This window comes from Anarrhichthys ocellatus, unplaced genomic scaffold, assembly GCF_004355925.1.
Source record: "Anarrhichthys ocellatus isolate YVR2014 unplaced genomic scaffold, GSC_Weel_1.0 scaffold24, whole genome shotgun sequence".
Classification (NCBI taxonomy): domain Eukaryota; kingdom Metazoa; phylum Chordata; class Actinopteri; order Perciformes; family Anarhichadidae; genus Anarrhichthys; species Anarrhichthys ocellatus.
Window position 1 is genome coordinate 8,023,594 of NW_022280054.1, and position 25,008 is coordinate 8,048,601.

General features: G+C 43.0%; 4 protein-coding genes across 21 annotated transcripts in view; 2 read left to right on the top strand and 2 right to left on the bottom strand.

Annotated features, from left to right (window-relative positions):
- The first annotated feature begins 87 nt into the window (after positions 1–87).
- On the top strand, positions 88–5,651 carry lbhl (LBH regulator of WNT signaling pathway, like). The gene is made up of 4 exons (XM_031860891.1): positions 88–272; positions 3,315–3,387; positions 3,620–3,914; positions 4,663–5,651. Exons 2-4 carry the CDS (start codon positions 3,319–3,321, stop codon positions 4,731–4,733), a joined length of 435 nt encoding a protein of 144 aa, XP_031716751.1. The 5' UTR covers positions 88–272; positions 3,315–3,318; the 3' UTR covers positions 4,734–5,651.
- Positions 5,652–6,258: 607 nt separating this feature from the next.
- c5ar1 (complement C5a receptor 1) lies at positions 6,259–8,612 on the top strand. The gene is made up of 2 exons (XM_031860890.1): positions 6,259–6,290; positions 6,592–8,612. The coding sequence occupies exon 2, from the start codon at positions 6,600–6,602 to the stop codon at positions 7,644–7,646; it is 1,047 nt and encodes a 348-aa protein (XP_031716750.1). The 5' UTR covers positions 6,259–6,290; positions 6,592–6,599; the 3' UTR covers positions 7,647–8,612.
- On the bottom strand, positions 8,045–23,492 carry LOC116390800 (dapper homolog 3-like). Of its 3 annotated transcripts, none has more exons than XM_031860888.1 (4): positions 18,447–23,492; positions 12,408–12,519; positions 12,009–12,119; positions 8,045–11,353 (listed from the first exon to the last, which is right to left on the bottom strand). In XM_031860888.1, exons 1-4 carry the CDS (start codon positions 18,675–18,677, stop codon positions 9,852–9,854), a joined length of 1,956 nt encoding a protein of 651 aa, XP_031716748.1. In that variant the 5' UTR covers positions 18,678–23,492; the 3' UTR covers positions 8,045–9,851. The 3 variants fall into 3 exon arrangements, with proteins under 3 accessions (XP_031716748.1, XP_031716747.1, XP_031716749.1); XM_031860887.1 differs by having other exon boundaries at positions 12,387–12,519; XM_031860889.1 differs by lacking the exon at positions 18,447–23,492 and having other exon boundaries at positions 12,387–18,343.
- A 633-nt stretch (positions 23,493–24,125) lies between these two features.
- gramd1bb (GRAM domain containing 1Bb) overlaps positions 24,126–25,008 on the bottom strand; it is a 103,472-nt gene continuing 102,589 nt past the window's right edge. For all 16 annotated transcript variants that reach the window (XM_031860868.1, XM_031860878.1, XM_031860875.1 and 13 more), the window contains one exon: positions 24,126–24,690. In XM_031860868.1, coding sequence (XP_031716728.1) covers positions 24,601–24,690 — 90 coding nt within the window. In that variant the 3' untranslated portion in view covers positions 24,126–24,600. The remainder of the gene's footprint in view (positions 24,691–25,008) is intronic.

The window sequence follows — 25,008 nt, forward strand, 5'->3', positions numbered from 1 at the left end:
CCTGATCCTCTGCTTAACTTCCGGGACATCTGAGGGTTCAGGGCCCCCCCCCCCCCCCCCCCACCCCCCACCCCTCCACCCACCCTTCCAGGCTTCGCCCTGGAGGCCAAAAGCCTCGCTGAGGCCTCTGCGGAGGGGGAATGCTGTGGGAGCTGCTCACCTCCTCCTGCACCCCCTCTAGTGTCACCTGTACTTATTGTGGAGGAGATAGGCTTCACCACCGTGGAGCTGTGCCAAGAGGGAGAAGACATCTGCCTGACTGCAAGTGAGGGGTAAGAGGCTGCTGACATTTGTGTGTGTGTGTGTATTTCAGGAACACATTTTATTCACACTAGCAAGAACTATGGGGTTTTCCCAGGTGGAAGCCCCCTTAATGTACTCAACATGACCCCTCACCTGACTACAACGAGAGTTCGCTCTTGATGCAGGTGAACAGTAAAGTGTGTATCTTCTGATCAAGACAATCAACAGCCCTTGAAGTTTGCTCAGCTGTGATTGAACTAGATGTTCAAATTTCTTCTCAGCATGTTAACAACTTCTCATCCATGTTGTCTTAAAAATGTAGATTGCAAAGTTCATTCCTGACTTTGAAAAACAGTTGTTTGCAAAAACAACCTCCGTTCACGCTTCATTTAGTAGCTGCTGTGAAGCTTTTGGGCCTAATAAATGGTGCAACTTGGTACAAGGGTTTTCTTTAGTCCTGAGCATATGTTTAAATCATGCAACAGTCCAGCTCTGGTGATGCTTGAGAGGTGTAAAACAGGAAACCCTCATGGCCTGCTGTAATGGGACCTCAAAATTATTCAGCTCATTTCATTTATTGCATTAGAACAGCATGTTGCAAGAAACCTTTAAAGAATTTCTTCTTATCAGTTTGTGGCCCATTTATCGCAGACAAGAAGTCCAGTAGTTAATATAGAACTGAAACGAGATGATAAATAAATTGTTTCAAGTTCCTCTTCTTGATCACACTAATATTAGTTTGGCATGTAAAGGCATCTAAATTTAGATGTGTGTTTCACTGACCATTGGGCTCGTGGTCATTGCAAAAATATGAGTGAAAGCAATTTAAAATCACCCCATGAGTCCTATGTATCATTTCAACTGAACATTTCAGATGTATTCTCATTTAATTAAACTCTATATCTTCCCTCCAACAATTTCTATATTTTAATAAATGTTTTGTGTTATGTACATTTAAAAAAAATAGTGTTACTGCATGTTTGATCCTGTGGCGTACAAAATACAGCCCTCTGCACAAACCACGACTGATTGTTGACTGAGCTGAAACGTGCAGGTGTTTAGAGGAAGTGTATATGAGGGGGATTACATGCAGGTTAAGCTTCTTCATCACAATAGCTGAAAGTTTCCATCCCAGGTGGCACACAGACAGCTTAGCGTGACACAGTCGTCAGCAGCATAATATCAGCAATTGAATTGTAGAGCTGCGCACATTCACAAGTGGGTCAAAAATGATAGCGTCCTCCCAAAGCTGATCCTATTTAGACAAGAACAGGGCGGCCTCGTTTTGGGGGTTGTGCACACTGGCTTAGTGTTCCTTCATTTGTCATATCAAACAATGAACTTATGGAGGTTGATGGAGACACTAAGCCTGAAATGTGTCACATTAAGGCAGTCAGAAATAAAAATCAGGGTTGGGAGAGAGAGAGAGAGAGAGAGAGAGAGAGAGAGAGAGAGAGAGAAATCAGCGGATGCAATTTTTTGAAATTCTCAATTGTTAAAATGAAATTAATGTACTACTTGAACTAAAGCATATGCTTCTCAAACTGGCTATCTCATGGCATACACGCGTGTGTACTTGCATATAACCAAATGAAAGAATGAACCATAAAGAGGTACAAACGCTGTATACCTTGAACAAGATTAACGGTCTGCAGCCAGGCTAGCAGCTTAATGGGGCTGCACTTTGGCACAGAAGTGTGTTGAGGTATAGATGCTAATGTTAGCATGCTAACATGCTCCCAATGACAATGCTATCATTTGGAAGTTTTGCAGATATAAAGTTCACCAATCCCACCATCCTAGTTCAGTGTGTTATCATGTTAACATTTGCTGATTAGTATTAATATATAGTACGATATAGTTTTGACCTGGAAATATATTACATTACTATATTCTGTTTTGAAACATATACCTTTGCTTTTATTTTTACTCAGGGTTTATGCCCCTCGTGTGCAGCGTATACTAGACCGCATACATACTGATATATAATGAATCTGCTGCATATCTATGCCCTCTACTGCGTGACATCCTGCATTTCCAGAAAGGAAATAGTTTGAGTTACTTCCTTAGTTTGATGTAGCATGTGAATAATACTGCTCTTAGCAAATATCAAAAAGTACCCGATACACAGTCTAAAAACAGAAAGACTGGAGATTAGATCTGTCTTTCAACTGAAATTTCATTAAAGAGTAAGCAAGATTTAACAGATTGTGAATGACAACAAACCATGATTGGTACTTATAGCAGGAGGACAGACAGTGAGACACAGTGGGAAGAGGAGAGGGGGAGCAGGAGAGGGGGATAAAAAGAGGATTCGTACAGATCCTCAGTCCTTCTTAATCCCTCGTCGGCTTTTCTGGAGACCATAAACAGATTTGAAGTTGGATGTGGGCACAGGCTCGTGCATGTAACTGAAACATGTGACGACTTTACAGATACTGTGGACCCAACAAACAGTCTGATGAAGGGAAAACGATCGGGGCTTTAAAGGAAACAGAGCTGACTGTGATGTTTGGTGAAAATAGTGGCAGAGAGATGACATAAAAGGTCCCCAAAAGCTTCCGCTATAAGGCGCACAGCGCTTTGTAAGAGCTGACAGAGCAAAAACAACATTTTTGTTCTGCCGGGCTCTCTGTAAGAAAAACAAAATATGAGCGACAGCGGACATAATCCATTTTGGTATCAAACCCTATTTGCACTAATCTGAAGTATGAGTGTGTTTCAATGTGTGTGTTTGTGCGTGTTAGGAGACTCACAAACTCGTACACGGGGGGGTCACTGCAGATTTGTGGGGTTTGTTGTATTATTCTACGAGGCAAAGATCCTTCGCTTCACATTCAAGGATATAATGGTGTGGAAGATGTTAGTGGTTTCAAGTTTTCACAAGAATATGATGAAATCTTTTGTACTGAACTATGAGGGACCTTTGTTTCTAAAAGAACAAAATATTTTACCAAGGCAGGCTTCATATTGGCAAAAGGAGGAGAATGTCTCCATGGTGAAAAAGGCACTTGTTCCTTGACAGTGTATGTTTGTTTCTAACCTCTGTAATGGCTTTGTTTCCTCTGCAGATACATGGAGGAGATGAGCGGAGATCCCAACTGTGAAGACATGCAAAGGAGGGACCAAAGATTATCATTCCAGGTACGTTCCATCATCATACCGTAACCGGACTGTGACCAAACAGGTGTGTGTGTGTGTGTGTGTGTGAGAGAAAGAGATATCTGTAAGATAAGTCAATATGAGAGTGGTCAAAACTGATTTAAAAACGATTAAAACAAATGCAGTATCAATTGATTTTTGCCGTAAACTAAACTTACTTTCGGTAGGACTTTTCTGCTCAATTCTCAGTAAGCTCTCTCGCCTTTTCCTCCAGATCTTCCCTGACCCTGTTGAGGTTGTCCTGGACCCAGAAATCACCTTGAACAGGCTGGAGCTCGTCCATGTGAAGGAGCGTCTACCCTCCATCGTGGTGGAACCCACGGAGGTGAGCGAGGTGGAGAGTGGAGAGCTGCGCTGGCCTCCGGAGAACATGGACATGGAGGAAGACGAGGAGGACCTGTTCTTGGAGCAGTGCATCCCCCCTGCAAACATCGCTGACTGGGGAGAAGAGGAGGAGGAAGAGGAGACATCGGTTATACTCACCGAGCAGCATGGCTTGACACTCATTGGTTAGTTGCACATGTTATCATACTCCCTGCTTTACACTCCTCTGATGATTAGAAATATACTCTTTTTATGCATCCTAATGCTCTGCTTGGATGCCTTTAATTTGGTAGAAAGCTTTGGTTTCAAAAGCTTTAAGCAGAAGTCATGACTATAAAAAAACAAACAAAAAGCCACTGTCAGCAGCACTTATTAATTTTGGTTTCTGCCTCATTTGCCAATATATTCTTAAAGGAAAAACCAACCCACTACCGTCGATGATCACACAGATTCAGCACTTATACCACAACACGCTTCTCTAATTTTTGGTGCGAAAATGTGTGTGTGTGTGTGTGTGTGTGTGTGTGTGTTGGAGTGAATTACTACCCAGACTTGATGCCGCTGAGAAACTCGTATTTCATGGCAACCAAAACCAAATAACTAGCACTGTATTACAGGAGATCATCACACAGAGTCAGCATTTCCAGGGTGTGGGTGCTTCTCTCATTTTGGGACAAAAAAAAAATTTGTGTGATTATATTAGATTATTATGTATTTTATCTCATCTTTTCTTAAATACTATAGCAACACCCTAACAAATGTTCTCGATGCTGAGAGCTCAAAAACCTGATCGGAGTGACTGCGGATCTGTGCAGGAGTTAGTGCTGAAAATGCGAGGTGTACACTGTTTTGTGCACTGTGCAGTAACACCAAAACTTTGATGTGAATTGTTTGAAGACATAGGATAAAGACGGTGTCCTTTTTTTTCTGCAGACCTTCAGTCAGATGCATTTAGAGATGACACCCCCACCCTTCCACCGAGCAGCGCTCCAGCCCTCAACTGACTTAACCTCGGAGACCCAGTGAGGAAACATTCTGCTGATGACAACTATGAGAAAACAACCCAGAGTTTGACAGTGACAGATGATGCAAAAGATTGAACTGAACCTCTGTCTAAAGTATTTGCAAAATCAATAAAAAGATTTGAAAAGAAAAGATTGAACTGAAAGCCAATGTTGATGAAGAGGAAAGAGGAAGTATCAAAATATGTTTTCGATGTCAAAGAGCTGCACGCTGACTCTGAGATTTATATCCACATTAATATGAATATAAATATATGCCAGCAGGCGTGAGACAGATACACAGAAACACAAACACACATTCTCACACACACAAAATTTGGTTGCTGACGGTGGTGGCAGACGTTTCAGCAATACTGCGTTTGCTGTTTTTTTTTCTACTTCTAAAATAACTTTTGCTGACGTTATAACTTTATGTGTCATTTCCCGTTTTATGTCCTAATTGTTAAGGGCTCACTGATGTCAATGGGCTAAAAGGGAACATCCTGCTAACCAATTTTCTTTAGTTTGTGCTTTGTTAATTTTTACTTCATCTCTGTACCTTATTTAACATATTGCTCATAGTCATCATTTTGAGGACATTTACTTGGTTATTGCTTCAGTATAATATTTATTAGGCGCTGCTCTGGATTCACTTGCTGCTGTCCTGAATCTGTGGAGCATTTTGAAATGACCACATCCGTTGGTTATATAATTTCTCATCGTGCTTTATGTGAGTGGCACATTCTGACTAATGTTGGGATCTTAAAATCAGCAATTTCCACAATGTTACCAAAATCACCGGTCACAGACTTTGCTTCTTTTTGGCGGACAGGAGTGGACATTCAGTTTGTTGTCAGCCATGTTGAACCAAAAAAATGCAGGCAGCTCTAGCTTTTCATTAACAGTTGTAGACACCATTGAGAATTGTAGTTGTGTTATTTATACTCTCATTTGTGTTTAGGCTGAACTGTGAATTACTTGTATATATGGAAAATTTGTTGTGTTATTACAAAATGACAATTATGAATTTGTCAATAAAGTATTTTGTCCCACTAATGCGTATCATTATTTTTTGTTGCTGAGGGTTTGAATCACGTTTTTACTGTTTAAAAAGCAAATTCGACCTAATAAATCCACTAATAATTGTTCTTGAATCTAAATTACAAAATGATATAATTATGTGAAATGTGTAAATTGTATTGAAAACGATCTACAAACTCTTACAGAGTGAATAATGTTTGCTTTAGCGTCAGTCAATTTTATTGTAACTGGATACGTTCTTCTTCTGAAGTGTCACAACAACAAGATGCCATGAAGGCCTATAGATAACAAACATAAAGATATATAAAAAGCGTGAATAAACACAAATAAAACCACATTGTTTGTTTAAATTCAACTGTTTCCAGAAGATGACTTAGTTCATGTTTTTAGTTGGGATATTGTGCAAGTGTGTGTGTGTGTGTGTGTTAAGGGTGTGTGCGAGGGTATAAAACCCTTTTGAAAGCAGAACGGCTTCATAACTTCCTGTCAGCAGTGAAGCTGCAACAGACCACTGAAATTGTAAGTTGAAAAAATTACCTATCTTTAAGTTTTAAATGCTTCTGTTATATTGTGACTATATTTTACAAATGTATAAGATAATTCAACTAATCAGCTCGAATGTATCATCTGTTATGATTGTGTTGGGCTAATTGATGGACTTATCTATAGTTTCACACATAGGCCTACCTATGAAAGATATTTGTTTTACACTAAACATTTGTCACACACCAAAATAAATCATGTTGTCCATCTATTTATAATGATAATTTCAGTATAATAAAAATGTTATTCTAATGCTTGACAATCTTTCCATTTACAGCTTCAGCCATGTATAACTTTGATGACTACAACTTCAATTTAACCAATATTACTATGGACTATGGCACACTGCCCGATTTTACCGACAATTTGACACCTACGATTCAACCGATCCAGATCGGGGCTCTGGTCTTGTACGGCCTGGTGTTCCTGCTGGGTGTCCCCGGTAATGCTGTGGTGGTGTGGGTGACGGGGTTCTGCATGCCCCGCTCTGTCACCTCCATCTGGTTCCTCAACCTCGCGCTGGTCGATCTCCTGTGCTGCCTCTCCCTCCCTCTGCTCATGATCCCTCTGGCCCATGACGACCACTGGCACTTTGGGCCGCTGGCCTGCACGTTAGTCAAAAGCCTGTTTCACCTGGTGATGTACTGCAGCGTCCTGCAGCTGGTTCTGATCAGTGTGGATCGCTGGATGCTGGTCACCAGACCCATCTGGTGTCAGAACAACAGGCGACCCAAGCAGGCCGCCTGCGGGTGTGTGGCCGTCTGGTTCTTGGCCCTGGTGGGCAGCATCCCCCAGTTCGTCTACACAAAGCAGATCGAAGCGGGTGAAGACAAGCGAGAGTGCGTGACGATGTACACTACACTCAGCGCCTGGCTCGTCACCTCCTACCGCTTCCTGGTGGGATTCATCCTCCCCTTCCTGGTGATCGTGGTCTGTCACTTGGTGGTGTACAAGAGAGCGCAGAGCGGACTGTCCAAAGGTCGGACGCGCTCCAAGCGCACGCTGAGGGTCATCATCGCCGTGGTGCTGAGCTTCTTCCTGTGTTGGCTCCCACTGCACACTTTGGACTTCCTCATATTGACGGTCCCTCGGAGTTCTGATCACAGCCCCAGACTGTACCTGGCACACGTCTTGGCACTGTGCCTGGCGTACTTCAACAGTTGCCTCAACCCGCTGCTCTATGTGTGTCTGGGCCGGGGCTTCAAGGAAAGCATGAACCGCTCCCTGCGCAACATGATGCACTTCATCAGCGAGGACCCTGTGACCAAGTTGAGCATCACCAATAACGACACCAAGAGCTCCAGCAACGGAAAGGAGATGACCAAAATCTGATGTTGTGTCGACTTTGATGCACTTTTTCAATCTCCTCACCGAGCGACATCTTCTCTCCTGAACGTGGGGATCCGAAACACTGAGGTTTCACCATAAACTGTCTGTGTTCAGAATTGACTTTTTTGACACAAATAAACTCCATCTGAAGAAATAACTTCAACATTTGAACGCGTGAGCACACCAACCCTGCTGTTTCACAAGCTATTGTGAGGAGGTTTGCTAATGCAGTTGAATGAAATGCAAACATGGTGTCATGATTGCCTCAAGATTGCCAATCTGCAATATTTCCTGTGGAAACGCATGTCTCACGCAACAATGGCACTTCTTATTTCTGCTCCTATACAAGGATGTCAGAACGTGTTTGAAGGCATTTCTGTTATAAATGATTTGATCTTTGTATTGCTTTTTGTTTCGTATAATTCAAGTTTTTTGTTATTAATAATTAATACATTGTTCTTGTATAATACTTACCGGTATAAGACACAGCCATGTCCCCATGTGTAACAGTAGTCTGCATAGACCACAAGAGGGAGCTACACTCTAAATCTCTGATGCTCAATGACCAAAGTGTATATAGTTGCATATGGCTCGTGGGCGGAGTACCAAAGTGTGTCAGACCCTAAACACAAAAAGGACAATTTAGAGATGTTTGCAGGTTTGTCAAATAAATTCAGTTCAGACAAATGCTCCACTTAGCACGTCTACAGAAGTCTATTAAATGTAAATTAATTACCCTTTTTTTGTACCACTTGCCTAATGCATATTTATATGATGTTTTGAAATGGATCTTGTTGTACCAGGGCGATTAAAGAATAAACAAAACAATAAAAATGTGTTAACGTACCAAAATGAAGAGGAAAAAGCCTTTATTTACAAACTACATTCATTCCAAACAAGGCCACGTGATGGTATATACAGAAACACACAATTACAGGAGTGTCCAATTCTGTGTCAATATGGTTCAATTAATATGTGCACTTATACATACTGTATGTGCATGCATGCATGTACACCGGTCCCTTACTACGGCCTCTACTAAACCCACTCCTTACTCACAGACCTGTTGATGCTCATTGGTCCCTACAGCACAGTTTACAAAGAGGCAGAGCTGAGTACCTGTGAACAATATGGACATTCCCTGCTCAGAGATTAACAATCAGACCGTCAATTTTGAGCCTGTGGGAGAACCAAATGTAAACATAGATTTGTTCTATTACACATTTGTTCACTCCTGCACAAATGAGAGATTTATTTTCCCTATAGGACGCAGGCTAACTGCAAGACAAATCCTCACTGTAAAGCTTCAAGTTTTACCACACACTGGAGTCATGTCTTCAGTAGTGAAGTTTCAGAATGATAACCTAATAATTCCTGGAATGAAATATGTAATCTAATACTGATTTGTGGGAAAATAGAGACAGTGTTCGAATGGTACACTCCAGTTAATTCCAATTAACTGGTAACTACAGGCTTGTATTCAGTGCTGAGCAAGTCCTTGCAAAATTTGATCATAAACTTTCCAATAATTAATGAATAATCTATTACCAATTATTTGGGTTTAAATTGAGCTGTTGCCCCAGATTAGTACCACATTTCAGTTCTTTCCAGGAAACGTCGAAGGAAATTAGTGGGAAATTTTGGACCCGTCAAATAGAGTGAAGTTACCCATATTTCTTAAAAAAGTCAGTGCCATAAATTATTTCTATTTCATTTCTAGAGCTCTGGTGTTTAGCAAGACTTGAAGCTTTCGACAATGTACCCATTAGTTGTGTAGACTTACACTGTATGACCAATTAACCACACATCTGTGATTAATTAACTATAAGGCCAACAGGCATCAGGACTGACAAACTGGCAGCATATTCAGTCACTTCAGTGTGGTCCATGTCAACGCAGTGTAACTATGCGTCACACCAATTATCATCACTTAGAGCAGGGTAATGGCCATTAGTCTGGTGTCTGATGGCTGTCAACTACAATATAAATTCAACCAGATGATCTCTAGCAGATCTTTAATCATGCCCATTAATGTAAATGTCTCTCACTACAAACATACTGAAATTAGAGGTAGGTAGCGTGTCAAAACTGGATCGGTTGGTTAACAAATGATCGGTGAAAATAGCAGGCACACAAGTGTTGCTCTGACAATGGCTTTTACAACACAGTAAAAAAGTTCATGGGTTTAAAACAGATGTGAGCATTTCCTCAAACAGTAGTCATGACTTTGAGGGACCCTGAGCGGAATCTAAGGATCTTCTTTTTGAGAGCATGAGAGGCTTTGATTTTGACAAAGGCTTTTGGTTGAGAGGGGGCGTTGGCGGCTGCCTGTGGTGAGGGCGAGGATGAGGAGGAGGTGGAAGCAAGGCGTGGCGGCAGCTGCTGGGGCCACACAAGCCCCCCGCTCTCGTCGGAGTCACTGGACAGCGAGCTGGAGGCCGGGGAATACACCTCGCTCATGCTGGACTCGGACTCGGCGGGGGCGGCGGCAGCGTAGCCCCCCTCTCCATGACAGAGAGGGGCTTTCTCCTGGAAGTCGGGGTGCCAGCGCTGGGTGTGCTGCTGCTGCTGCTGCTGGTAGTTCTGGTGTTGGGACTGGGAGCAAGAATGGCCGTGGCGAACTTTACGTGGTGGTCGTCGATGTGACTGCCCTGCTATGGTCTCCCCTTCGTCCTGGCTGAGCTCCAGGTTGGAGCACCAACGTCGGCTCCCGTTGTCGCTGTTGATGCCCGCCTGCTGTCCAGCGACTTGGCCTTGGTTCTGAGCAAGATCCCCTCTGCCTTGGTGCCTCTCGGTGGTGCTGTACCTGCGCTCAGGCAACACTCGCTGGCCCAGGAGGCTGTTTTCAGACTGGGATCGATTGGTTTTACTGCTTGATTTCTTGGCTCTCTGTCGCTCATTGTGGCTCTTCTTAGAAGTTCTGGACTTTTGGTGGTCAGGAGAGGTGACAACATGGTTGGGCTTAGGCTGCTCTGGGTTGTAGTGTCTGGGGGAGCGCACTGGGGCATGGCAGGCATGCCCAGGGATATAATGAGCACTTACTAAATTGTGCTTGTGATGAATAGGGAGTTGTGGATGTAAGTAATGCTGGGGGGATGGGGGTTCACAATAAAGGTCAAGGGCCCCAACACCACAGTTGGGGTCCAGGGAGGGCAGAGGTGATTGTAGCCTCTCGGCCAGGGAGTGTGGCCTGGACTGGGGGTAGGGCAGAGCAAGATAACAGTCCTCCTCCAAAGATGGGGCCTCTCCTCCACAGGCCTCCCCCTCTTGCGGGTCACAACCCCAGCCCTGGCCCTTAGGGTTTGCTGAAAGGTCAACGTGGGGCTGAAAGTGGGGGTCAGGAAAGTGTTGCTCTGTGGTAAGAGAAGGAGTTCTCCGGTGTAGGGAGCTGTGTCCGGAGGCACCGCAGTACGGGGGGTCGGGGCACAGGGTGGTGCGAGGCTGACACGGCCGCGGTGCGAGGGTATGACGCTGGATAAGACTTAGGATGTAACCCTCTACCCTCAAAGCCTGCTGGTAGTCCTCCTCTGTGAGCTGATCCTCTGCAGGCTGTTGCTGCCAGGCTCCGCTGGTGTCCCACTGCCACGAGTCCGCCGCCGCGCCTTCCTCGGCGATGCCCTCCAGAGGCGGGTAAGGGGCAGAGAAAGAGCGGGGTAGGGTGGTGCGTATGGCTGGCACATCCAGTTCACCAGTCATTATTAGGGGGTCTCCTAATAATAGAAAATACTATAGTTGTAGGTCAGGGTGCAGGGGCATAATTATTATACCACATACAAAAAATACAATCTATAAATTAGACATAAGCAATGGTGCATGATGCAGAAACTTCACTTCAGAATGCAAAGTCAGTAGTTATTCTACAAGATGTCAGGGACTCAATGCTTTGTTTCACATCTAATCTATGCCTTGGTGCCGATTTTAAACATATGTTTTCATTTAATGAATAATTCAATCTTATAAAACAGTGCGCTTGTATGCATCTATCGCAGCTGTGGTGGTTGCAGCTTGTTCTTTCCACCTGATCTCCACTGCATTTCTTGACTATCGGGCTTCGAACAACCTATATGTCAGCAATGACAATAAATCCATACTCAAAATAAATCAGTTGCTGCATCTATGTTTTTTAACGTCTATGGATTATTTGCAAGACAATAGATACCAGATAAGGATAACACATCTGCCATCTTCTCTTGATGTTAGAAAAAGGAGAAGAAGAGACGAATACATGCTCTGATTCTAATGGTTGACAATGCAAAGAGTAAAATTATACACAAAAATGTGTGTTGCTTCACTTACACATAGACCAAGAATACTTTTTGTGTAGTTGTGTACCTCAGTCTTTTCAGATCTGCTACTTTTTCTTACCCACAGACTTTGGCCTGTCGTTGGAGTAAACCCAGGAGGAGACTGGCTCTGTTGGCTCTGTGGAACAAGATCTTCCTTTTGGCGATTGACCCTCACTCGACTCATAGAAACCTTGGAAATACAATTAGAGAAAGAGAGAGTGGATGACTATCCCCTTTATTATACAATTCACTGATCGTTCCAGTTCTCTAAAAATATGCTTCTTGATGCAGGCAGTGTAAATATGCCACAAAATATTACAAGCAACTGGAGCATGAACGAATAAGAGGAGGAATAACATGACAAACTCATTACAAGCGTATATCAACATGCAAAGAGACAAAGAAACATGAGTTTCCTGGCGTAGATTATATTAACAAAATATAACTGTGGAAGTACCAGAACTCGGCCGACTGTCACCTGCGTCTCCTTGAGCGCCATCATGGCAGCCATCGTCAGTGTCGATCCTCAGCTCTCCCACCTGCTGTTCCAGCGCCTGCATCAGGCCCCATGGGGAACTCTGAAGGGCACTCTGAAACATAAACACACACACACAGGATGTTTTCTTGCTGTCTGTATTTGATTGGTCTGTTGAGAAGTAATTTTTAAGTAGACAGTAAGAGGAAACAATCAGTGATTTCAACAACAAAGCAAGAAGTTCCTCGCAATAAAATAACTGGTTTGCAGAAACGCTAATGACCCACGCACAGCTGTGCATCCTTCATTATAAACTCTGAAAGTTCAACGCAAGGGTTTTATATTATGGGTGGATGGGTTGTGTTTGAATAAAGGTAATCATTTTAATAAATTGTGTGTAAAATAGACAATAATTTAGCAAGCTGACGTTGCATTATTAACTGCAATTATAACCATTTATATGAGAAACAGTCACTTTGTATCCAAAGATGGACATTTCAATCTGATGAAAGAAAGATAATCCATGTAATTATGGTGTTTGTACAATAACAATGACCCAAACGAGCAAAAACACAAAATGCCACAACTCAGATGTGGATTCTCCTTCACTAGTTACTAAAATAGAAATGCGGACATCGCAGGTCATCACTGTGCATCCATATCTGTCACCGGGTTCTCAGAAGCAGTGAGTCAGAACATGAATAATTCAAGGTCTGTAAAGGTTAGGTGGAGGGTCTTTCATGTGATCACATTCACACACATGCTGTCCAGATATGCAGACAAAAGTGCTTGCTCACACTGCTAACATAGACAGAGTAAAAAAACACAATTTAAGAACAGAGAAACACACACACACACACACACACACACCACAGTAAAATTGGACATGCTCGTTCAGCCTGCCAGACAATTTGCGCCGGTCTCATGTTGACATCATCTGACACACGTACTGACATCTATAGACACTTGCACGCAAGGTTGTACACATGGATTGGACAGACACACACACACACACACAAACACTCACTCACTCACTCTACGATGTAATGATTTATGTTATGGTACGTATATTTTGTCACCAAAAGGAAGGCGAGACACCACAATGTGATTGTTTAGATTGATGTCCCCACAAGATATGTAAAACACACACACACACTTAATTTTGTTGGAGGCGATACTGTTGACACTCGAGGCTCATTAAGAGACTTCATTACCAGAAGATTGAGCATGTCCTTGCAACAAGGTGACACTTTTTACATTACAAACCTGCTATGATGGAGCACCTCAGACGACTGTTACAGTCTTCTGTGCTGAGCACTGTCTTTGTACATTTGTGTCTCTGCGTCAATAAAACGCTGCCTATAGAAATGAAGAAACGGTCCTGTGGTGTGCAAATGTGCAAAACAGCTGTTGAGAAATTATCAAAAAGCACAGTTAGTCATAGAGAGCCCTTTTGGCCGTGCTTATGGCATGGCTCTAGGGGCGGGAACGTCGGTCTATCGGTCAGCCCACCAATTTGGTCAAGGAGGAAATATCTTAACTACTGTTTGATGGATTTCCATGAATTAAAAAAAAAAGAAATCCATGGTGCCCAGAGGATAAAGTCTGCTCACTATGGTAACCCCCTGACCTTTCCTCTGGTGCCACCATGAGGTTAATATTTATTTTCTTGTGACACCAACCAATTAAAAGGGGAAACATCCATCAGCTCTGTGTGAATGTGGCTTAGAAGAAAATATGGTTGAACATGTTATTTGTCACTGCTAGAAGTTTGAAGCACAGAGAAAAGCTAAAGAAGGAATTTAAGAATTGTGGGGTGGGAGTATTGAATCTAAAGAATGTATTTAGCATTGAGGAAGCAACATATAAAGCTTTGTTTGAGGAAAAAGAAGAAGAAGAGTCTTGACAACTATTAGATGGATAACCGTGTAATTTGGTACATTTCTATACCAAATAACATTTACATAACTCCCTAACCTCCTTCATAGCTCAAACTTAAGAAAACAAAGCATGCGTTTCTCTCTCGCCGCATGATTTATCTCCTCAAACCTGTAATTTGTCTAGAGAAAAAAATCCCAGACTACAGGAAACTAGGTCTGGACTATCGCTCAGAGTGATCTTTTGGTCAGTGCGCCAATCAGTGCTTGAGCTCCGACTCCTTTGTCCCGCAGACTAAATACGGTCATGATGCAAATGCTGTTGAGGGGCAATTGACCCAAGCTAACCTATGCTGCCCACAGAACCTCTTCACCCCAAACACTGCCATCTCTTTTGTCCACACAAGAGCGCTTGTTGTCTTACTATAAACAAAGCATTAGCATCACTACATCAATATGGTTTTGTGTGACAGAAACGAAGAGTGGGGAGCTTTGTATAGAGAAATAGCTGGGAGGAGGGGAGACTATTGGAAATCAATTAATCAATGATGAAAACTAACATAATTGATTGCTTGCCGCCTCTTTGTGGCCATGCCCACAAATGCACACGCACGTGCACACGCCGCGGAAGCCATGGAGCTGGTTTATTAAATTATAATGGTGCAAAAAACAAACAAACCTTTGTGGCCGAACAAAACCAAGCAAACACAATACAACATTTAGTAGTGTGGCTTTGGAGATACTACATACTACAGTATGAACCTGTAGTAGGGACCATTTTGCAAGCAGGGCTTTTGATTGCACTCCATTATTAATGGTCTCACACGGGTTCCTTGACACTCTGCACACTGTATCATTACTGTTTTACTGCGTCCCCTGCTCCAGGCTGGTGGGGGGATGGGGGAGACAGAGGACACTGTGCAGACAGACTCACCTAGCCATTAAGACGTTAAACACTGGGTGTACAGCACATCAGGACCACCTGCTCTTTCAATAAAAATAAATACTGACCAGCTGCAGCAGGTGAATCCAGGACAACATAATGTATGACTATCGACTGATTTCACAGGTTACATATTCAGCTAGTGTGTAGATGAAAAATGAGACAGTTTGACACAAGAATCTCGAGGCCACGGAGAAAACAAGCTTTTGATTGTGCGAGAGAAGGGCAGTGTAGAGACATTGCATTTCTGCCATCTTAAAAAAAACAGCCATGCTATGGACCTTGGCTGTTGAAAGAGGTTTTTAATCTGTAGAAGAGACCTCTAACAAGTCACCGGTTGAAAGGGTTTGAAACGGTAACGCCAGCCCAGGATATAAAAATACACAGAACAGGACACATGAGGCATGGAGCAGCACTGCTGGACCCTCTATAATTGAAGCAATGTTGTGACTGGCTCCACACAGAGAAGGCTGTTGGAGGCCGGATACACACACACACACACACTCTCTCTCTCGCACGCACGCACGCACGCACACACGCACACACACACACACACACACACACTGCCACTGCTTGACTAAACTACTGACCCCTTCTTTCTTCAAATAGACACGCACCTTATAAATGCTTTATTTTAATACGGTGAATTAAATTTGAATGATGAATTCTAATTCGACAGAAGTTGACACAGCAGTGCACCCGGTGTTTACATAAGCGCAGTGGATGGCATTCATTAGCAGGCTCTGACTCCGTTGTACGTGCCCCGAGGCTTGGGGAGGGCGGCAGGGTGGGTTGACTATGAATGGAGTCTCTTAAGAGACTTGCACCAGGCTATGCTCCTGTGTGGGACCAGCACAGAGTCCCCCTCATGGCGTGTCTGTAGACAGAATGTTTGCAAATGTCTGTGTGGATGTGTATATTCATGCACATACATGTTCAGAAACTCATTTGCATGTACAGTTATGTGTACAAATAAGCTAAATAACGCGCAGACATTTGGGTTCCTTTTTTCATCTTTGTGTGCCAGCACAAAATCAGAGGAAACCATCCAGTGATCCACACGAGTGATCGGTCTCTGCTGAGCGGACTAACCGCTCCATGGTCTCACTAATGACGTGCTGCTGTCTTAACACAAGGACACACACAACCTGATGGACGATAAACCAGCGGTTTAGCAAAGGCACAAGACTAAAGCAAAACATACTGCAGAAACATGCTAAAAATCCTGCACGAGGAAGGTACACATGGTTTCACACATGTGCCTATAGACACACATGCTACTGTGTGCTACTTTGAATCCTCCAAGTGTGTGTGTGTGTGTGTGTGTGGTGGGGTAAATTCAATTTGAGGTTTCTAAAAATCAAACGCCCATCCACACACAGATGTATGTATGTCACACACTCATACACAATTCATGCATTCTTTTCCACTCTCTTCAAACACGCTGGGTAGGTTGCCAAGAGGGAGGTCAGAGCTTCATGCTTTCCCAGCTGCTGTCTGGTGTCCCACAGCTGTCAACACCACACACTGTATCCAGGAGAAAAAGGCCCCTCAGCCCTGTCTGGGGCCACATTCATGTTCAAGGCAGCCACGTGCACGCGCACGCACTGGCAGCCCCACGGGTATGTTGTTTCCGTGTCACACCGTGAACTGGAGAATTTTGGAGACTTAACCTACATGGAAGATGAGATTGGGGATTTGGCTCGGACGCAGCTGGTGACCTGATATGAAGACTCAATTTGAGGCTTCAATAAGAGTAAAAAAAAAAGGATTCTCAGAGGATTACCCCGTGTAATTACTCACACGCTTGGGTAAGCACAACAGTTAATAAACATCGATTCGCAATCGCGTTGCGCAGAAAATGAAAACGGGAACACACGCAGCCCCGTGGGGGGAAACGCGTGTCACTCCTCCACTGGCTTTGGAGATTTTCTTGCTTCCCGTCAATATGTGGATGAGACGCCAGGCTGAAATGCGCTGACAGCTCCTCCAGCACCAGGGGAGAGGAATTCACAAGATAGATGCGTGTGCGCACTGGAAAGACTTGACCCTCACACATACCATGCATATTTCAAATTGGTTTCAAAATAAAATGATTCTTTGTTTTCCATTAGAATTATTAAAAAACAGTCCACACACGCCCGGATGAGCAATCATTGAGGCCAAAATGAATCACAGTGCCCATATTATGCCCTACCCGACTCACGGCAGGGCACAAGGTCTACGAGCCTTATCCTCTCACTCGGTCTCGGTCGGAATCATTAGTATTCTGCTCCATACGCGCCTATTGTTAGACCCCCGGCGGAGGAGCAGGAGGGAGAAGAGAAGGAGGTGTGAAGAGGAGGCGGCTGATTTAATTTCTTTTTCACCCTCTTTAATAATGGCTTCCTATTGTAGCAATGTTGAGACAGCGGGCTGCGCGAGAGCAGCGGCCGAACACAAACGAAACTCCCAGACCCAAAAATTAAACTTAAAGCAGCATAACGGGGAATAAAATAAAATACAGACCTTAAAAAAAACAACATTATTTACAGTGCTGGGCTCATTGGTGCGTGAAACTTTCCTGTGGGAGATGGTTATGCTGTTACCCAAAGTTGCATTTTTCTTGGGTAACCCAGTTTTTAATTATCATGTTAATCCTGGGAACACATTTGTCGCAACTTCGCTCGAGCTCGACATGAGAAAAGCCACCTCATCAATTATTTGGAAGATTGCTTATGACATCAAAATGTTAGCAGCAACAACATACAAGCGGGAGATATAATTCACCCCTTTATGATCTGCGGAGAGCACAAATAAGAGCTTGTTAAGTAGTAAAAGCTACAAAAGTCCGTGATGAGGGAACAATGGGCCATTAAATAGTGGGTCTGTGCTACAAACGGCGGGTGCTCCACCCCCTGATTTCGTTACCCACAGGCATAAATCTCAGCCCAAAGCACAGAAACGCATTACATCCTTTCAAACAGAAGGCCTATTAATCAAGTTGAGTAACTTTTTTTTTTTTAGCAGAGAGAGGTCACCTCGACACAAAGGGCGCTGCCCAGACCAAGAGTCCATGTAACGGTCAAGCGGATTACAATTAGGATACGCTGCAAAGGCTATTGGATATTTTAAAACTATGTAGGACTATGGGTACGTGGGGTTTTCATCACGGGGTGGGGTGATATGCTCCGAGTCCGCTGGAATCCAAACACGCAGTAAAAAGACGCTCGGACTTCTTACCAGCTGGCGCCTCAGTGTCAAGTTTTCCTGGCCCCAGCTGCTGAAACACGCCAGCTCTCCTCTGGAGCGGTCCTCGAGCAAAGGGTCCCCCAGAGCCAGCGCCCCAAGCACCAGGCACTCCTGCCTCTGCTTGCGGAGCTCCAGCTCACACAGCCCGGTCAGACTCGCCTCCAGGCGCTCCTTGGTCCGACTGCGCGCCACAGTCACCGGGAACGAGAAAGCGCGATGCATGGCCCCCAAAATCCCAGACTTATATGCACAATAAAAGCAAATTCCTCAACCCTCCCACCCCAACCTTATTCAGCGCTCTCTAATTGGCCCAGATTTACGAGGGCATTCGCTGGCTATAAAGGGCCATGCTGCATCCCAATTCCTTGCGATAGTATATGGCAGCTTTGGAGCTATACATTTTTCTATTTCGCAGCTGTCAAACGCAGCACGGAGCCCCGCCCTCTGCGACCAGCCACGGAGAGAGAAAAAGTGGGAGTCATCCTCCCCTCTTCGCAAACCCAATCTCAGCCTTCATTGGACGCGAGAGGCCGTGGGATTGCTGCGCGTGACGTTGTCCCAGCCCCCTTGATTCATTACAGTGACGCGTCGGCCTCACCCCTCTCCCCATCCTGGTCCGGGACTAATGGACCGCTTCAGGGGAAGGCTATTTCTGGGTGCGTAGTGATAGACTGGGGTTTTGGTATCCTGAAACGACTTAAAGCCATTATAGCAATAAAGTAAAGAGTACAGCAATAATCAGACTGATAAACTGGTGAAAGAAGCCGTAACAATGGATAGCAATAACCTTTATGTCAGTGCGTAGTATAAACACAGATGCTGTAAATGCAAGACATTGTGAAACGCAGTGAATGGGTTAATGGGACTGTGGTACGTCACTGTGATCCTAATCTATAGATCTGTATCAGCTATTTGCGTTTTGTTTTTAGAAAAACGGTATGTTGTTACCTCATTCTCCAATCAGGAATCAAGTTATCAATCCGTCTCCGTCTCGCTGCACGCCTCCTGGATGCTGAAGAATGTTGAACACATTCAAGTTTGGAAAATTCAAAAACATCTGGAAAAAAACTTTTAAAGTCAGACTTTTTTTTAAAGTCAGTGGCATATCCCATTTCATGTTACTGTGCCATTTTGTGTGTCTTAAGCAGCTTCTCCTCGAAGAACTAGCATCTGAAATGGTCTCTCCAAAACAAAGAACAAAGCAGAGGCTAAGTTAAGTAATTTAAGTAAAAAAGTGAGAATTTTGTTGTGGTATCTTTATGGAAAGAAACAACAGTTTTAGTAAAAGTCTTAATTTTGTCTATATGCATCCCAGTTGTTTCAGTCTCATGCTCTTTAGGATCGAAGACTGGCATCATAGCTTTCATGTGCATTCACTCGCTGAGTCTGTACAACAGAGACAGTGGCAATTAAAAGGTCATTTATGCAACAGTAATTAAAGTGAGACAACAAAGGGGCCATAGAAACAACACATAGGAACTGCTGTGAATATACAGTAGGTTACGGTATGAGCAGCACCCAAAATAACAATGCTTTCAATAGCTTACATCAATATTTTAAAGTCTGTTGGTTTTATTGTATGTTTTTAAAGTGCAGTAAGAGATGAACATTTCATCCTGGTGCCTCATGCAATCTTCCTCTGTACTACACGGGGACGTCTCCTGAGGTCAAACGTACTGGGTCGTTAAGGAGAACAACTTAAATATGTTAAAATTATGAAATGAGTGTGATTTGTCAAAATAAAGTATAACAAAAGTCTCCAAAAATTGCAACACTATTTGTATATTATATATATTTTTTATTCATACTTCCAATCTCTACTTCACATGAACCAGAAAGCCACTTTTATCTTCAGTCTCTATGAGGCAAAGTCATCAGCAAGTCAAAACCTACGCGCAGCGCAGGTTGGATTCTTTTGTCAGTGTGTGTGTGTGTGTGAGTGAGTGTGCGTGCGTGTGAGTGTGTGTGTGTGTGCACACTGCAGATATACACAACATATACTTACAGTATATTCCATCTCATGTAGCAATTTCCCTAACAGTCTCTCTGGAGATCAGAACATTTTCTAAAATAAAAAAACAGAACAAAAAACAAAAAAAAAAAATCATACAGTACAATTATTTTTGAACAGAACTACACCAGTACATATCTTTTGAAGACACACTCGAAGAGGAGCGTTTGATCAGTGGTCATTTTCAGCAGGTTGTGTGTGCGATTCCAATCGTGGAGTGTTAACCGATGCCGTTAGCTAGTGCTGTGTTCTATGGGTGGCACCGATGTCTCGCCGTCTTTGTCACAAGCAAGGCAAATGCCAATTAATACAGTCAATGAAGCGCACAATTCATTAGTTGTCAGTGACTAAACACGGTGGCATCCAGAACTCTCAGGTCACCTTGGGTCCACAGCTGAGCAGCAATAGCAATCGTACAATCATTCGTGTAACGCAGATAACTGTGAACACAGGTGTTACCTGCGAGTGGTTGTAGCTCAGATTACTTAAAGCCAAATTTGTTGGATTCAATAAGAAACAAAGGAATGATGAAGGTAAGCAACATATTTAATTTGCATAATTATTACGATTGAAGAAATGAAATTCAGCTCTGCTGTGACGGTTCTTTGGAGGCTCGGGTGAAGATCTAAATTGGACTGAGGAGGATGAGCGTTTTACCGCAGTTCAATATTAAAATGCGTCGGCCCATATAAACGATTTTACTCAGCCCTGACAGGGAAATAAAATTCCAGTGTCCCAAGATTGAAATCAAGTCAATAAAACCAGAACTGGGGAGCACAACCAACTTAATCAAGTATTTACCATGTCTCATTCAAAACAGTATGAGAATGTTTGCCATTTTTAAAACCAAAAAACATAATTCAAAAAAAAATCCATTTCATCATACACGTTGAAAAACAAACACTTTAAAGCATTTCAATCACACTTTCATATATATATATATATATATATATGACATTTCTGTACCTTCACATACATAAAGCATAGCTTCAATATAATCTTTCAGTGTCATCAGGGTTGTGAAAGTGATTTCTATAAAACAGAAAACATTTCCACTAACATTCAGGTCTCAAGGTTCCCAAGCGTTATCATTACTCAGTGCCTTCTTCAAATGTAATATTCTCACACACACACACACACACACACACACACACACACACACACACACACACACACACAGCAGGGGTCCAATCCTGAAGCTTTTCTCTCATTAAGCTCTCATTAAGTCAGTCAGTAACACGCCATGCAGGCACAAAGTAAAGATACAATTCCCTCATACAAATCACTCATTTTGCCTTGCACTGAAATAGACAAGTAAGTGTGTCGGCCTCAGATTGGGCTTTGGGATGTGAGAGAGATTTGCATGTTGAATTGAATTACGCACAACTATTCTAATCGGGCAGAAGTAATCTGTGGGCAATGACAAACCAGCAGGGTTAAAATCAAGCCGGACTTTCTCATGAGTTTGGAAAGTTGTCAATCCCCAGTGTGATTGTCAAATGAACTAAAACAGAACGTTTCCTCAGCCATGCAATCACTTCCAAACTAAACGGCTGCCATTTCTTTCTTTCATTCTTTACCTGAAAAAGGCCTTAAAGTGCTTCCTTTTGCTCTCTCTCTTTTTTTTTTTTTATAAACACAATTTGTTTTCTTATTTGGAAGTGTTTTCATCACTAAAGTCTGTCAGCTATCAGTGGTCTCTGTTGACAAACTCTTAAGAGATGCTCTTTGCCACACCAAACCCAGTTAACACAACATGATCATTCGTGGAGTCTTTCTTTTGGTTCAATTGAGTTGCGTAAAGTTCATTTTCATGCTTCAAAGACAGACAGAGTATAATATGGGATGAAGTAGGTGCTTTTATAGGAATAGTTTGACAGTTTTGGAAAAACGCTTATTTGCTTTTTTGCCGAGAGTTATACGAGAAGATTGATACCATTCTAACATACGCAAGCAACATATAAAGCTACAGCTCGGAGATGGTTAGCTTATCATACACAATGAAAGAAAGAGGAAACAGCTAGCCTGGCTTGTCTGGACCATAACTCAGCTGTTAGCTAAGCTAACTGGCGGCTAGACAGTAGAGCCAAGAGAAGGTTGGTTTAGCATGAAGACTGGAAACAGGAGGAAACCGCTTGCTAAGCTAAGCTAAGCGGCTTCTGGCTGTAGCTTCATATTTAGCGTACAGACATGAGAGTGGTATCAATCTTCACCTAACCTTTGGCAAGGAAGTGAATTTGAAAACTTGAAAACTATTCCTTTCACGAAAGAGTCGTCAAGCCACCAATGTGGTGACGGGAACAAAGAGTTGCTCATAGAGGGCAAATGAAGGGTTCATCTCCAAAATGTTATATATCCATTTACAAGAAAAAAATAATCAAGTTCATCTTAAAATTTAGGTGATCAATTCTGTCTCCTGCTTTTTGTAAACCGTGGATTTAAGCTACTTAGTATGTGTCAAACACTGACATGAATTGTCTAAGAAATCCATCCTTGTGTAAAAGTAGGTGTGACTTTGTCTTCAAATGTTGGATATGTCATTTTGGAACAAAACTCTTCAATTGTAAACGGTACCCTGGTGGGGCTAATGCAAGGCAGCATCCAAACGCATTAGCATTAAAAAAGGCAGTCTGGCTGCAGGAGCCAGAAAAGAAAAAATAAGAAACATACAAGTGTGGAATGGTACAAATGTCACACTTTACACCAACACACTTGTGCACACACGCACGCATGCATGCACTCACTCACTCACACACACACACACACACACACACACACACTCTCTCTCTCTCTCTCTCTCTCGCACTCACACACACACACGCGCGCGCGAATATAATCGCGCAAATGCAGAATCGTACTTGCACACTCGACATGTCACAGACATATCTGGCATGCATTTTTAGAAGAAAACACTTTTTGTTAGAAATTCTTTAACTGGTCTAGAGCTCTGATAATTTCTTTATTTACATAAATTAACAATAAATATAGGTAATGTTTATATATTTTGAAATATATATATATTAAATAATGAAATATTCTTATATATTTCAAATATATTCATAGAATTCTTTCTAATTTGAAATATTTTTAAAGAGATATAGTCACAGTTTAGTAATAAAACATGTAAGAACACAGGTCTCCCTATTGGTCTAGCTGCAGCTCCCCCTTTTTTAAAAATGAATAAGTTGTGATCAAAGTCTGGCCTTTTTGTCCAGGCTGATACATTCTACTCCATTAGAAGGATGAGGAACAATGCAATGTAAGGTAGCTCACAATGTGGCTGGGGCAACCGATTAAGTGAATTGTGTGCGAGGTTAAAAGTACTGGCTTAGGTCTCATCTGTCCTTAGATTCTACTTATAAATATTTCAACGCAACAGTCTGACAGGGAACCAGCCCTGACGGAGACCACACAGGCCAGGTTCAAACAAGGCAATAGGGACTTATCGGTGAAGCTGAGCTCCCAGCTGCAACACGTCGTTTCCTTTTTGGTTGTGGAAGGATTCTGTACTTTGATCACATGGAGGTTCACTAAAGGGACGCTGCAGCGTGGACCTCTAGAGGGATGATTGGTTTGGAACAGTATAGAGAGTGTAGACAGCCATTAAGACTCGAAAGGACCCCCCTTTCTTCGACTCAATCTCTCCTCGTCTTCTGTTCTTTTTTTTTTTGTGACACACATAGACTGGAACTGGACCACATTAACACTGACTGAGGGGAGCTAGGTTGTCTAAATGCATGCAGTAGTTTTCCTCCTTTCTCTCTGCGACTCTCTGGTCGACATGGCTTACAGTAGGATGCACTTGGAAATAAGAGAGTAGAAGAAAACGGTTCATCCCACAGGTGTAGCGAAGGAGCACCTTCCCACAATGCCTCAGTGATGTTGGGGACACCTCAGTCCTGTGTGTGAAAGGGGCACTTTCTGTCCGTGATTTCCTCCTCCCGGGGGTTTCAACCTCTGTGCGCTGGAGACAAGGGCTGCCCTCTTTGTGTCCATCAGACCAGCTCACCGTTGGTCTCGCCTCCCCCTCTGTCCTCTCTGTCGGTCTAGCTGCTGCCCTCATACTGGTTCACAAACAAAACAGGTCCTACAGTATATTGCACAGCATGCCCTCATGGCCTTGTTGGCGGTGTGTCAGTGATATCGACTTCTCTTCTCCTCAGCCTCGGAGCTGTAGTCCCTTAAACCAATGCCTCGCTGGAGGTTCAATAACGAGTCTTTCATCTAAAGAAGAGTAATAAGAGTTAGCTGGTTCATCAACGACAGTGACAATTTCCTCTCTTCCTTTAAAATAATAAAATTAACAATTTTCCCATGTTAAATTGTTACCATTGGGCAACTATTAGAAGTGGTGGTCATTCATTTGTGGATGCAAGTTAGGAAGGTTATTCAGTGGCTTCCCTAAAGTTCATTTCTATACAGGTTATATTCAATCATTGGCTGCTTTTGAAAACATAGCATCAGGTCAGCATATATGGAATCCACTCATGCTCTCCAGGGTGGAGAGGCTCCTACCTATATATACAGTGTATATATATATAT